This window comes from Natator depressus, chromosome 7 (genome assembly GCF_965152275.1).
Source record: "Natator depressus isolate rNatDep1 chromosome 7, rNatDep2.hap1, whole genome shotgun sequence".
Classification (NCBI taxonomy): domain Eukaryota; kingdom Metazoa; phylum Chordata; order Testudines; family Cheloniidae; genus Natator; species Natator depressus.
In genome coordinates, this window is record NC_134240.1 from 59638729 (window position 1) to 59654302 (window position 15574).

The following is a 15574-nucleotide window of genomic DNA, read 5'->3' on the forward strand; positions in this document are numbered from 1 at the left end:
TTTCTCATTAAACTAAGTCTTGGCCTCTACGCTGCCGGATATAATAGCTCTCGTCTTACCTGTAATATCATTAACAGTGAAAAAACAAGATAATATTTTGCAGTTTTCATCCCACACTGTCACTGTCTTCACTACATCACACACACACACACACACACACACACACACACACACACAGTCTTTACTGTAATAAATCATTGCCAGAATTTCTTGTGAAGCAAGTGATTGGTTCAAGCAGCTGACTTTGAGACCCTGATCCTTTGTATAGCCATGGCAGTCAGAACTGCTATGAATAGGTCAATGCAAAGCCCCATCCCAACTCCCCCCTGCATTGCATGGGGCGTTTGGGTGAGAAATGGCTCTGTCCAGCACTGACTTGTTATGGGTTGTTTGTCGCCAACATTGTCCCAGCCCTGGATCTGGTGCTCGGCCACGGTCTCAGAGGCTCTTGCTGGGTATTCGTTCAGCTGGATCTAGGCAGAGCAATTGTAAACCCAGATGGACCGAACCCCGTGTGTGTGTGTATGTGTTTCTCTCCATTAACACCTGCAGTGGGTTTAGAAGCACAGGATCCCAGGGAGCCAAAGGCACTAACCCAACCCTCATGCCCCTACACAAGGGCTTGTAGAAAAGCTTAGGGGCCCCAACCTGCTATCAGCCCCGTGGCAGCCCATTATGGGGCCTGGCCCCCTCACTCTAGGGTGAGTGAGCAGGAAAGCAGGATCAGAGGGCAAAGGAAGAAACTTTCCCCCAAAGCATCAGTTGGACCAGGCCCATTCTGTTTGGACTCAACCCTGAGGAGCCCTGGGGTGAAGGGGATCTGTTCATCCCAAACCCACCCTGCCGAACCCCTTGGTGCCAGCAGGACCCACAGGCCATAACCCAGCAGGACGGGGCCATTGGGCCAGTAAGAGCCAGCACTGAAAAGAGTCCCATTGGTTCTTGATGGCCCTTTGGCTCATGGGGTGTCATGTGACTTGACTAGAGGTCCCAGTGCCCTGAGGAGAGGGCTAGAGGGTGTGGGAGAGTTAGAATCATAGAATATCAGGGTTGGAAGAGACCTCAGGAGGCCATCTAGTCCAACCCCCTGCTCAAAGCAGGACCAATACCAACTAAATCATCCCAGCCAGGGCTTTGTCAAGCTGGGCCTTAAAAACCTCTAAGGATGGAGATTCCACAACCTCCCTAGGTAACCCACGGCAAGGGGGGGAGGGTGAATGTGAGGGGTGCACTGTGTAAAGGGGCACACAGTGTGGGGGAAGGGGTGGATGTAGGGCACACAGAATGGAGGGAAGGAGTCTGTGTGGGGTGCACAGTGGGGAGGAGGGATGGGTGTGGGATGGAGTGGGACTCGGTGTGGGGTGCACGGTGTGTGGGAGGGTTGGGTGTGGAATGCCCACTGTGGGTGGGAAGCATGGGTGGGGGTGGGATGGAATGTGTCCCTGTGGTTTGCAGGGCAATGATTCTTTCAGGGACACATGGGGTGCATCTGCACTGCAACGGCGGGAACCTCCCAGCCTGGGCACACAGGTTCTTGCTAGCTGGGCCTAAGCCAGTGCCCCAAAAATAGCCATGTGGCCCTTGTGGCTCTGGTGCAGACCTGGGCTAGTTACCTGAGCTCAGACCCAGGGGACAGGGTGGGCTTGAGAGCCCACGCAGCTGCCTGAGCCACAAAGTCCAAGCTGCTATTTTTAGCTGCTAGCTCAAGAAGAGCTAGCTCAAGCCTCTGTAACCGGGCTCACTCCCCCTGCAGCATAGACATGGCCACGGTTCCCTGTGCCTGCCTTCCTTCCTGGATTCCCCTCTGGCTGAAGCGTGTGGAGCTGGGCTGGCTCTAGCAGCTGTGCCTGCATTCGCACGAATGCCCTTCCTTTTCCCACCACTCCCTGCCCTGTGAGTGGGTGCACCAGTGGGTGATGAGGTCCCATGCTGGGGAGACAGTGGCCCCCTTTGCCCCACCCCCCAGCTGGAGGAGGCTTATTTATTAAGCAGGAGCTAAGGCCTTCCAGCTGAGGTTGGTGTCACTAAGGATATGTCTATGCTGCAATTAGACCCACTCGGCTGGTGCATGCCAGCTGCCTCAGGCTGCGGGGCTGTTTCATTGCAGTGCAGCTGTTTGGGCTCAGGCTGCAGCCCGGGTTTCGGGACCCCCCACCTCGCAGGGTCCCAGCAGCCTATGAGCCCAAGTCAGCTGGTACAGGCCAGCCCGGGTGTCTAATTGTAGTGTAGACATGTCCCAGAATCCCCAAGTCTGGGGGAGGCAGAGAGGGGGGCATTCTGCTCCCAGGGGCTGCCAGCTTGCTGGGAGTGCACACTGATTCCAGGACTGCTGCAATTCCAAGCTTTCAGCTGCCCCGAATCAGCATGTAGACACAGTTCAGCACAAACGAATAACAGCAACAAGCTGCTCTCCAGAAGCAGCTCCCTGCCTAAGGCAGTGCTACAGCAAAGGCCTCTCCTAGCCCCATGCTGGGGTCACAGCTGGATCACTGGGGGTGCCTGACACTTCACAGCCATGACACTCAGGGAAGGGCAGATTTCATAATGATGCTTGTCCTGCCAAGAGACCTCAGCCAACCAACCATCTTCCCGCACCACCCGCCGGTCCCAGCAACTGCCACCAACTGTGATAGCTCAGAGTAGAGCCTGACACAGCCTGAAGCCAGAGCCCTCTTATTAGCCAAGACACAGGGTCTGATAGGACAGGCAGGAGGAGAGGGGCTGGTACATGCCCTCATCCTGGGAAGGAAAGAGCCAAGGGAACATACAGCCAAGGAGACTGGGGAGAGGGGACGCTCAGCACAATCCCCTCTTCCTTTATTACTGGTGTGTAGACGGGATCAAATCTCCTCCCCTAGCCATGGTAGAGATGGTCTCTGTCTTCTTCTGGGCCATTGATGGCTTCAGCATACGGTGCCACTGTCTGCATGGGGCCTTCCTCTTCCAGAGCAGCGTCCGGGGGGTGGTAGATCTGGTCTTGGTCTTCCTCTGGTACCGCTGCAGACTTGGCACCCAGCGGGGCTGGCGGGTCTCCAGCGCTCCTGGGTGCTGCAAATGGAGGAGGCAGGGGGAGCGTTAGATTTCTGGGCATGCTGAGGACGCCAGCGGGAGAAGGAGTGTCATCCCTCAGCTTGCTTACCTCTTCTGCCTTGTGCGTCACTAGACAACAGCCTCATTCCAGGATCAATATCCGCCATTTGTTCTTCATTCTTGGGTGGCTCAATAGCTTTTATGCCCAGAATACTGAAAAAAAGAAATATTAATAATAATAGCTTGGTCTTATATAGCCCTTTCCAGTTGTGCTTTACAAAGGAGGTCAGCCTCATTGTACAGCTGGGGAAACTGGGGCACAGAGAGGGGAAGTGACTTGCCCAAGGTCACCCAATGCATCAGTGGCAGAGCTCACAATAGAAGCCAAGTCTCCTGACTCCCAGAGTTTTGTAACCCCTCCTCCCCCTCCCCAGTTTCAGCCAGGAAATCCCTAACCACATACATGTTTGAAATGCTAATGAGGCAAATTTCTCCATCTTCTTACAGGAACGTTTCACCAAATATCCCCTTGGAAGAGGCCTGGTTCCTTCCCAAGACCTCTACACACTGGTGAGTCCCCACACACATGACCAGAGCAGTACTGCCCTGTTAGGAACATGTTCCAGCTCCTACTGGCCGTGTGATATTCCCTCACCCTGTGACTGGACAGGAGTAAAGCTGGGTGCATTATTCATTGTGAACAATATTAGATGCACCAGAATTTACTCTGTTTTGTTTGCATAGTCACAGATTGTAGCATTGGCCTAATATGCTATTTGCTGCATCGCTTGGTTGATAATTTTCACGGAATTCATTCAATGCTATATTTTTATTCGTAATATGTGATTGGGTACCTAAGTCACATGGCATTGTTCCTACTCCTTGACTGGCTACTGAAACCTATTAAACAGGAGAATAAAGAGTAGCCAATAAGGAGTGTTAGGCCAAATAACTGTTAGTGCTACAATTGGTGACTATTTCAGGATTCAGAAACATTTCCATGGAAACCCAGTGGTCATCTGAATTCTTGCAACTAAAGAACAAATAAACATGAATAATGCTTGGGAGTAGCAGAGACTTGTGATTTGGATTCATAAATTCATGAACTAGGATTTTCAAGACTCAACCAGCTTAATTATAACCAGGAGAGAATTCAAAAGGCAAAATGATGACCAGAGGATTAATTTTGGGCCAGTACCAGATACACCAGCATGTTCATTCAAGCTGATTGTTCCTGTGATGCTTGTGAAGAACAAAAATGCCACAGGCAAAAATAAACAAACTCTTTTTTCCACATAATAAAATTACAAGTGTTAGCCACCTGTGAGGATGCAAACATCGTGACTGACCCCGAGGCAAATAATGAGATGAAATTCACTAGACTATCATAAATCTTAACAATGACTGATATGGAACCAACGGCTCAGTGGACAAGGGGACTTGTGTCTGTTTAGGCCTTTGGTGAATTTGGCCCAATATCTCTGTTGTTACATATATCCTGATTTCTGAAGGGCACCCCTTTAAAGAGGCCTCTACCCCACCTCTAATTTTGTGCTTGCATCAGATGGCACGTGCAAGTAACAGGATTTAGACCTTTTCCTATCTGCCTGGCAAATACAGAGAGGGAGTGAAACACACAGATACAGACCCCACCCCCCGACTTATGCAATTGTTCCATTCCAGAAAGCCTTGAGTAACTCGAATTTTGCATAAGTCGGAAACGTATACCCGTACATTACGCAAACATTTCCACAACTCGAAAATCCTATTTCTGGCTTATGGAACTTTTTCTGTAAGTGCGACTTTGTGTAAGTCGGGTCTTGCATAACCCGGGGAGCGTCTGCATATATTTATTTTGGCACAGAAGCCAATTAGGAGACAGTTATTTGCATATATGATCTAATTAATTAATATTGTCCCAAGACTCAATACACTGCTATGCCCCTGTGAAGGGGTAAATAGTTGTAATTTATTGATATCACATGACTGTTTTCAGCCAATCACAACCCAGGGTTTTCTGCTCTTCCAGGGATCGCTATTAAAAAATATGCCAAATTTTGGAAAACAAGCCTCTGACAACCCCCACAAAATCAATATCATTCTATTAAAATTTCCTGCAAATTTTATTGTGGTTTTTTTTGGAAAACAAAAACACTTTTGGTTTTCATTTTTTTTCTTTTCTAAAACCATTTTCAGTAAAAAATGTTACTGAAAAATATTTGGTTTTTCAGAAAAAAAAAGGGAAATTTGATTGAAAGTGATATTTTTGCCATGACATTTTCATTTTTGACAAAAGCCATTTTTTTGGTAACGTTACTTTTCAATGAAAAAACTTTGTCATGCTCTAAACAACCCTAACTAACCCCAGATCTTCCACAATTAACAAACAGGCAGGATATGGCCAAATGGAAAGCAGTCATTAACCCCCCATGGCAAGCTTGGCCTCACTCATTTTTGTCTGACTGAGGAAAATCTGGGATTACCCAAGAATTCCCTCCACTACAAGAATCACTGGGTGAGGTTCTCTGATCTCTGTAATGTAGGAGGTCAGGCTAGATAATCATATGATCTCTGAATCCATGAAGAATGTGTCAAATAGATATTCATTCAAAAAAGAAAATGCAGAATTTCTTATGCATTGTAGCAGGGCATGCTCCCTCCTACTGGGGTTTTTCCAGGCTGCACAGTTCCCAGGCCTCCACAGCTCCTCCTGCTGGGCCCTGAGCACCTTCCTGCCTCCCTAGGTTCTGGGCACTTCTGCAGCTTGCAGAGCCAGCCATCCCTTCTCTGGGTGCAGCTTCCAAAGCCTGGATTTTTGCATCACCAGAGGTGGGGAATTGCATTCACTTTCTTAGGCAATCCATGCAACACTGTCTACCCCAAAAGTCCATTCACATCTGGCTCATTGTTCAGTACAGTTCTCTGCAGTTCATAACATTTCCCAGTGGTCATATCCCATCACCCCCTACAAAGAGGGTTACATTAAATCCCGACCCACAATAAAATGTAACCTTTGCATTTAATACAATGGACCTAAGAGATGCTTAAACTTAATTAGGTAAGGTTTTTCAAGGCTATTGCAAGAAATTGCCATATCAGTCACAGTGTCAATGATGATAATATTAACAATAACCATCTTACATTTGCTTCTTAATGTCCTGTTCCAAGGAAGCCTCCATTTCTTTGCCTTCTTTCAGAACCTGGAACCAAAGAGCAAGGCAGCAGCAGGGGACCTTCCCCCTTCACTGGACAGCTAACGGCCTCCAATGGGCACAGAGACAAGCGAAGCGAACCCCTCCCGCCTCCCCTGCCCTGGCCAGCAGTTTTGGGCTTTGCTGTAAAATAATCCAGTCCTAGGTGGGTCAGCAGCTGTACCCGCACCGCCCCCGTTGCACTGCGGGGGTGACCAGTGCACAGAGTGGCAGTGGGACCCATTCAAGGTTGCACATTCAGCCCGTGACAGATCCCGGAACGAAACGCACCTTCCTCCCCTCCCAGCCTGGCGTTCAGCCCATGCACCCAGACCTGCCCTGGCATTACAGCAGTGCAGCGCCAGGGCTCTCTGCCAGAGGTAGTTTAGGTGGTGGAGACAGCCATATTCCCAGTGGGGAGCTATCCAGAGGGGCCTTGTGTGGCGGAGGGGAACTGCTGGATCTTGTTGTGGGCCAGGAGGGTGGGGGACCAGGAGAACATGGAATAACTGTGACACTGGGTATGTTGGGTTATTTTATGTTAGGGAGTCAGGACAATGGAATATGCACCACTGTATAAGGACCAGACGGGTTGGGGGGGAGTCCCAGTGCACCAGCACAGCAGAGGTAACTGGCATGCCTGGCCACCCCATCCCTGCCAGTGGGCAGCGAGTGATGCCCTGTCTCAGGCCAGCAGCGTGCTCCTCTCATGCCAGCAGGCCTAGGGCTCGCAGAAGAGAAATGCTGTCTTCTCACAGCTCAGCCAGTACCCACTCTGCCTCTTGGGCTGGGGAGCCAGGACTCCTTCAGCTCCGATCTGGAAGGATCTGCCTTTGCTGCATGCAGGCCAGGGCGACGCAGACTGCAGTGACCATCATTTCAAACTTGTGCAGGACTTTCATCGGGTCAGAGCAAGGCCTTGGCCAGGTCCTGCCAACACCACAGTCGCTAGCAAGGCTCAGGCCAGGCCCCGTAGTGGAAGGGGGGACTCTCCAGCTGGCCTTGGCGCTGGCCTGGCGCACCAGAACATTCATCCCCGTAGCAAAGCAAATCTTATGAACCAAGCCAGCATCCTATGCTTGTCCATGGGCACAGACCCCAGGTACTTTGCCTCACCTGTGCTGTGTGAGTGAGAGGAGAGACTGTGTGGGCTGCTACGAAGGCTGGGGCCAGGCAGCAGCTGCGTCTGTCCATGCTGAGGGGAATGATGAGCTGTATAAGGCGGGGGCTCCTCTAGGGTTCAGACGGGCACGTGCTAGGGCAGAGCCAGGCCCCACGAGGCCCTGTGAGCAGCCTGTGATGAGCGCTGGTATTAAGTAGAGGGACGGCAGGCAACTGGCACATTACCCTGCTCGCAGCCTGGCCGCAGAGCCTGCAGTCGCTCCACGTTGGTGGTGAATGGCCCTGCTCCCGCTGCCTGCTGCTGGGGTGAGTCGAGGTGAGGCGCTAGCGCTTCCCCTGCATCCTCCCTGGACTGCGGCGCATGAAGCGAGAGGGTCCCAGTGCATTGGCTGCACCCACCATCTCTCTGCGCTCCTCCCCCAGACTCCCGTCCCCTGTCCCCATGACTCACTATCCCAACAAACCCTCTGAACCCCATGACCCCTCCATAGAGCTCCCTTCTCTCTGCGCCCTCCAATGGGCAGCCACCCTATCCCACACCACCCACCTCCTTTCGTGGGGCATGGCAGCTCTGCAGGCTCCTGACTGCTCCTGCTCCAAGTGCATACTCTTCCCCTTTAACTTACCAGCTAGCGGGGCCTGCAGAACACTTGCTGTGGGAAACTGGGCCCAGCAGTAGGGCCGCATCATGGGGAATGGGGTGGAGGTGATTACTAAAGGGCTCGGACCCTGGAGGTTTGGGTGGCACTGGGCATCACAAACCTTTGGACACGTATCTGAGCCAAACCTCCAGCTGTACAGTAGTTAGCCCTCATCCGGCCTCCCATTCTCCTGGAATGGGCACTCATTTTGGAGGGGAGGAACCTGCTTTTGAAGCACTTGTTGCTGAGAGCCAAAATAGCTGGCCATTTGCAAGTCTGATTAAAACTCAACCCCATGATGAATCCCCCTCCTGATGGGCAGTCTCTTCCTGAGCAGGAGAAGTCATCGGGAAGAGTTTTCTTTCTCCTCGTTTCAATAAGGAAGTAAAGTAGTTGGGGTACAATTTCCAAACGTGCCTAAGTGCACACAAGGACTTGCTATGACACTCCAACTCTAAAGTGCCTTTTGAAAAACAGGACTTGAGGTTCCTAAGTCAGTTAGGTGCTTTTGAAAATTTTCCCCTTGATCTCATCCACAGAGGTTCCTCTCCTGCTTGGCCTCAGGGAACTGTGTCCCCTCCAGAGATTTGCATTATTTTTGGTGTCGTTATTTTCACTGGCCAATGAGACGACTTTCTGGTCTCTGAGCTCATCGGCAGCTCAGCTTTTGTGGGAAAAGAAATGACGCAAAAGTAAAGTTCAAGGCCCTGATCCAGCAAAGGAACGACTCCACCATTGTTCTAACATGATGAACTCCAACCCTTTGATCTCTTCGCCCAGCACTGCCACCTGGGGCCAGAGTTCAGTAGGACCCAAGAGGGACATTTCTGGGCAGAACTGCAAGGACTGGCCAACCCACATGGGATCTCATGGTAGGTAACGACTGACCGCAGAGGACACCGCTCCAAAAATCTGTGTCTGCTGAATGCGTTTCCTCTTGCCTTGAGAGCCCATCGTGGCTCAAGGTCTCACTCATAAACACCACTGTGCTGTGCAAATAACTGTCAGGGGTTTGGTGGGAGATGGAAAGCTCTTAAGGGAGATGGGAAGCGCTCTCTTACTGTCTAGAATAGTCTAGGTATACTTAATCCTGCCTCAGCATAGCGGAGTGGACTAGGTGACCTCTTGAGGTCCTTTCCAGCCCTAGATTTTTATGATTCCACTAGGAAGGTGCCTTGCATTCCTAGCTTGCTAGGGAACTCAGGTTCACCCTACACAGGGAAAATTCCTGTGTCTTTTGGTCTCTCTTTGTGGTCTCCTCTCTGCCCATTGAACCCCTGGCTGCAAAGCCAGGAGTTTTCTGTAGTGCAGACTGTGTGGGGAGTGCATAAAACCTAAGTGGTACTGTGTCCCAGATAATGGATGGACTTGATTCTGTGCACTCCTAAAACCTTAAAGAACAGGCACCTAACGGGCTTAGAAATGGTGGTGTTAATTCTAGTGCTTGACTGATGCTGTTGGTTTTGTTTTCCTCAATCAGCCCACCTCACTGCTTTGCTGAGCTGCTATCGCCTCTGTGAGTGGCGAAGAGATGCTTGCCCTGAATATTCCGGTGTCGTGGAGACAGGCTCATGTGTATGGGCACGATTTCACTATCTCCCATTGTAGAAACATGACCCATTATTACTGGGCTCCATGTCTGTGGGACTGTCATGATTTTGCTCTGCACCACACAGTTACACTGGTAGGTGTTTGCTGTTTGTAGGGGTTATGGCCATTTGGTGGGGCAGGGTCAGTGCAGCCTGTTGCCGAGCAGACTCGCGCTGTGTTGCATTTCAGAGCCACATTTTCAGCTACCACAGCTATCTCTGCACCTCATACTGGAGGACTCAGCCGTCCGGCTAGCAAACAATGCCATTTGTGACATGGGGACTGTAATGTCACACTGGAAACCAGTTTCTAACCAACTTTGATACTGGTATAAGAATGAGGAGGAATATTTTTGTTTAATTTGTAAGTAAGGGTGTGATGGAGTGGACTAGGCCCAGAAGCCCCCTGCTGGAGGCCTTAGGATCCTGCCACACCCATCCCAGAAAAGGAGGAGTAGAGGAGTCTTCCAGGCAGCCTAGAGTGGCTGTAGGGGAAGCAGCCAATCAGAGCCCAAAAAGGCCATATAAAAAGGAGCTGCAGTGCAGTGCACAGGCAGTTCCTTGCTGGAGTGTAGGTGGTATCCCTGGCTGGTCAAAGGGAACTGCAGTACCAGAGATAGCTCAGTGCTGGCAGGGACTGGGGGAGTGAGGAAGAAGATCTCCTGGCTAGATGCTGGGCCTAAACACATAAGAGCCCTGAGGTAAGGGAGAAGCATTGATGAAGGCTTGGGCTGTGGGGAAGTGGCCCAGGAAACTGAGAGCAGTTTGTTAAAAGGATGTGGTGGCATTTGGCTGCTATTCTTAGGGCCCCTGGGCTGGGACCCCATAGGCCACTGGGGAAGTGTCCTATAATTAGACAGCAAAAAATCCCCAGGAGGGGATCTGAACTGGATCCAGAAGGGGCCAGAGAGGGTGAAACCATTTCCTCCAGGGAGGAAGCTCTGGGGGTAAGGTCTGATACCAGAGCTGGGACTGTTTAAAGATGACAGACACACCCAACCAGAAGGGGTGCTTGCTATTACACAGGGTCCAAGGTCAGTGTCTCTCTGGGCCAAGTTCACTGATGTCTCAAGTAACACATGAGGCATGATTCTCATTTGCACTGAGGCCCCTTATGCTGCTCTGGCTGTGTAATGGGGCCTTTCAGTAGGTGTATGTCACCTTTACGTGCACTGTAAGGCCCAGGAAAGGGGCTTTAGTGTAAATGAGAATCTGGCCCATTGAATGTTAATGAAGGGAGCGGGGAAGGTGTGTTGCCCATACATTCAGTGGGTGAGCAAGAGGCAAGGACCAGGAAAAGCAGCAACCAGCGGGCTGTTATCCAGCAGCCATCCCACCCACCTTCCCTGGCTTGGGGAATTCCCCTAGTCTCTGCTCCCCAGGGAGCTTAGGTGGCTATGGGGAGCTGTGGATCCTCCATCTGTCCTGGGCAGTGAGCCCTTGGGGGCAGGGACTCCTCTTGGGCACTCCAGGGCAGGTGGAGGATCCAGGGCTCCCCACAGTAGCCTGGGCTCCTCTTACCACTGCCCAGCTCTGGCCTGGCTGTGGGTGGGGCATCAGGGGGAGGAGGAAGAGTGGGGTGGGGCCATGGAGGTGGGTGGAGCTCCTGTATGTGTCCCATTTTTGCATTTTGAAAAGGTGGGCACCCTTTCCTCGTGTCTATTCTGAACCAAACCAAAGGCCAAGCTCTACCTGAACTCTGCTGCACTTGGAATCCAGATCTAGAGTCATAATTTGCACCTGGGACTCCCCTTCATTTCCTCAAAAGAACCCAAGCAGCTGGCCCTCTGGGGAGTGAGGCTCATAGCTGCTTTGATGGGCTGGAGCACAGCTGGTAAACTTACAAGTGAAGTCAGCCAGAGGGGTTTTGCCCACATGCTCAGGGTCTAACTGATCACCATATTTAGCACGGGGAAGGAATTTCCCCCAGGTTAGATTGGCAGAGACCCTGCAGGGTTTTCACCTTCCTCTACAGCATGGGTCACCTGCTGGTTTGCACAAGAGTAAACGAAGCCTTTAAATCAAGACTTCAGTAACTCAGCCAGAGGTTAGGAGCCTACTACAGGGGTGGGTGGGTGAGATTCTCTGCCCTGCAATGTGCAGGAGGTCAGAGAAGATGATCATGATGGTCCCTTCTGGCCTGACCGTCTATGAGAGTAAGAACTAAGGTCGTTCTGCTTCTAACGGCTGCCTTGAGCCCTGCTCTGCAAGACAGTGCAGGCAGGGGCCCTGTGACTCTCTGCACTCTCTCACATGCTTGGTAATTCAGAGTGACAGAGGTGTTAAGGAGAGAATAAAGCATTCATCGGTGCACTGCTTGCATCACATGCTTCGGCAGAAGCATTTGAGCTGAACAACAAATGCACTGCAGCTACCAGCATTGGCTGTGGGGCAGTCAGGGATAACCAAGGTTGCCTTTTCACATGAACCAGGGGATGTATCAGTCCAGGATCCTACTAGGGTTTGGCACAGCGGATGTTACTATATCTGCTACGTTACCCTGAGTCAGCAGGATGGAGAAGGAATTGCAGATCCTCCTGAGCTATTGTGTGGGCTTGAAGGGAAGTTCCTGCAAAGTGGTGCCCTAGCCTATTGTAAGCACATGGTGGGGCTGTGATCACGGTGCGCAACAGACCGAACTGAGAGGAGTTTGGTGCAGACCTACCTGGGATGTGCTGTCGACTCGCAGAAGAACAGCCAAGCCGATGCCAATGAGGAGCCTGGAAGGATTCCCGGAAGGGGAAGGTTAATTTTGGCAAAACAAATCCATTGGTGCTGCATGGCTGTATCTGTCTGCTCCATTGGCTTCCACTAAACAGGTTCAGAAGTTCTAGGGCTATCGCTGTTTCTAGCAGAGTTTCCCCAGGATGGCTGACACCAGTAATATCCAACTCTCCATGTGTCTGGGGAGACGGCCTCTCACTGACAGTTTGCTATATGAGCAACTCCACAGTGAAGGTTGTACTGAGTTTCCATTTTAAACCAGGGCTGACCCTTTGTGTGTGTGTGGTCTGGAAGGGAAGATGGACTCTAACTTTGACATAACTCGAGTAAGTAGTTGGTGGTGAGTTGCTATTCCTCTGAAATGGGCCCTTTGGGAAAACTGTTCTGGCATGTCAGCCCACTTTTGTGTCACGCTAGCTAAAGCATATAGCCAGGCCCCCCTCCTCCCCATAGACTGAGAACTGCTCAGACATGGGGTGTCCACCCTGGGGGAGCAGTTTAGCGTAAACACTCAGAGGAGCAGTTTGTGGAGAGCACCATGGGGAAGCTGTTTAGGAGGACAACCCAGGGACAGAAGATTAGGGGGCGCACCCTGGGGCAGAATGACAGGAATGCTGTAGAAAAATGTCTGATCATGTCATTAAAGATTCTCATAATGAATATGCATGAGGAGGCAGAATTAAGGTTGCATAAAGAAAGGCAGCCTTCATTCTGGCATCTCCTAGCTTTTCAGAGCCTGGCTTTGCAGCCTTAATTCTTTACACATAGGTTTTTTTGTGAGTAGTAACCTCGAGAGCCTTGCCTGCCAGGGCTGGAGAGTGCAAGGTGGAGTCAGGTGTTCACCACGTGACAGCATGGCCCAGGCCCGTATCTGTTTAAAGCCTTACGTTGGTGCGGAACGGAAGTCCCCTAACGCAGTCCGATCAGAGTACAGCCCCGTTCCCGGTGGAACTGACAGGGCAAGAGAGATTGGCAGGCTGGCCTAAGTTAACTGTGATGTCCCCTCACACATACACCGCCCACTGTTACTAGAAATGGATGAACCCCACTCCCCTACCCCGTATGGCAGGAGCTTAGCAGTGGCACCTGAAGGTACAACAGTGTAAAATTGTGGCTGCTGCCCCCAGGGAGGTGGGGTCAGAGGTGCAGGGTGGAGGCTGGCTGCCCTATGCGATACCACTAACCACATGGCTAGCAAGCGCTCACACTAAGGCACTAGGTCTTCCAGCAGCTTGGCAGAGGGAGAGTCCGGCCCTGAGCTAAGCTCTGTGCCGTGGGAGGTGGCAGTGTTCCTAATGAGAGCTTTCTCTCTGAAAGAGGGGAGGGGGAGCCTTTGCCATGGGTGTGGCTGCATGTGGGCTCACACTGCCCTTTGTAACTGCAGACGCAATAGGACGCCAGTCACCTGATCAAAGTGCTAAAGCAGCTGGCTGGGTAAGGGTGGAGGCATGCCCATAGCTCAGGTACGCAGCTCCTGTCTCTGCTGTAGGAATGGCTGCAGGGCCCTGCCAATGGCTGCATAGCCTGGCTGCCAGACAGGGATGTTGGATGGCAAATAGCACTTGCCAGGACCTTGCCATTGGTTGCCTTGCAGACTTGGGGACACATCTGGCCAGATGCTAATGACCTTCACCACTGTTAGGGAGATGGGCCCAAGCAGCAAAGTACCCCAGGTCAGGGCCCCTCTCCAATTACCACCAGGGCACCTGCCTGTACATGCGTCATCAGGGCAGGCGGGCCGTGCTGTCCCCGGCTGGGGCTGGGTGGCGGGGGGGACAGAGGCACATTCCCACTGAGCCTGGCCCCAGATGCTGCATGGGACCGAGCCCCCAGCAATAGACTGTCAGTCTCCAGGATACCAGGCGCCAGATATCAGCCGGTAACTAATTGCTGCTCAGCTGTCAGCATCAGCTCATCCTATCTCCCCTCCACAGACTGAGGACCCCCGCCTCCCGGGTGGGAAGGTCAGGTGCATGGCGGCATGGAGTCTGGTGTGAGTGGTCTTGGCTCCCTGGGCTGAGCCCCCTCCCCTCACAGAAGAGCCAAGCCCCCTGAAGGAGCAACTTCCCTGTCCCAGCATGGGTCTGGTGTCACAGACCCAGAGAGGTTAGGACCAGAAGGGCCCATTCTCATCATCCTGTGTGAGCTCCTGCAAGATAGGGGCTGGCTGCAGGGTTCACGGGGTGGGCTCGTGCGAAGACTGCAGTCACCCAGGCCCGGTACCACCTTGTTGTGGAACCTGGCTCTAAGCAGGGCTAGAGGCAAGGCAGATGTGGGGCTGGGAGGCCCCGGATTAAGTCAAGTGGTGCTGGGGGGGAAAGGCACCGAATTAATGTGGGGCTGGGAGTGCCTGGGCTGGCTTCTGGGCAGGTGTGGGGCTAAGGGAAGGCACAGCTGGACTCAGGGACACCCTGACACCATCCACAGGGCTGTACCCCATGGGCTGTCAGTCAATCTCAGGCAAGGGGCCGAGATCGCATCCTGTGGTGCGCAGGGGGGACTGGCGATGCTGTGACCATCACTTACACTGGGGCGGAGGGGGCTGTGTCAACAAGCAGGAAACTCCAACCCCATGATTTCATCATTAAGAAATAAATCTGATTTTGGGGGTCTGGCTTGTGATTTCTGAGTGCTTGGGGCTGGGGCTTCTATGGCCATGAGGGAATTATGGCTAATGGGTCCGAGGCGCCCCAGACCCCGAGCCCAACGCGCTGCCCAGCCCTGTGTGCTAGAGAGACATCACACCTGCTGTTCCCCGTGGTCAATACAAGAACCCATTCACCAACCCACTGGTGGCCGTTCTCCAGCTGCTGTGCTCCAAACCAGCGCCACCCAGTAAGGAAGGGAAGGGTCTTACCAGGCCATGTCTGTTTTCCCTGCAGCAGCAAAGAGAGAGAACTCCGGTGGCTGGGTCGGATGTGCAGCAGCCGCTTGCTGCTTCCTGCCTTTTACGGCGCTGAGGGCTATGCAGACTGTCCAAAGTCCAGGAGCTGATTACAGGCCCTGATCTGCAAGTGCTGAGCTCCCTTCGCTCCCAGGAAGGGCAGGTGGGCTGGAGGTGCAGAAGCCTCTTCGCAGGCACATAGCTCTGTGCAGGATCCGGCCAACTACCCTTTGCCCCTTGGGCTGCGCTCTGCACAGGGGCCTATTCTGATCCCCGTGGATATTCTCCCTGCCCTGCCTTCCCAACACCCTGAGCAGCTGCTCACCCCTTCCCTCACAGCAACTCCTTTGCAGAGTCAGCAATGCAGCTGGAAGGAGCCCAAGACACATCTCC

At 52.4% G+C, this 15574-nt stretch overlaps 1 protein-coding gene across 1 annotated transcript; it reads right to left on the reverse strand.

The window, feature by feature from the left end:
• Positions 1 to 2794: 2794 nt before the first annotated feature.
• PRAP1 (proline rich acidic protein 1) lies at positions 2795 to 15287 on the reverse strand. Its single transcript, XM_074958601.1, has 5 exons — positions 15155 to 15287; positions 12239 to 12293; positions 6172 to 6230; positions 3140 to 3243; positions 2795 to 3048 (listed from the first exon to the last, which is right to left on the reverse strand). Exons 1-5 carry the CDS (start codon positions 15160 to 15162, stop codon positions 2855 to 2857), a joined length of 420 nt encoding a protein of 139 aa, XP_074814702.1. The 5' UTR covers positions 15163 to 15287; the 3' UTR covers positions 2795 to 2854.
• Between the last annotated feature and the right edge of the window lie 287 nt (positions 15288 to 15574).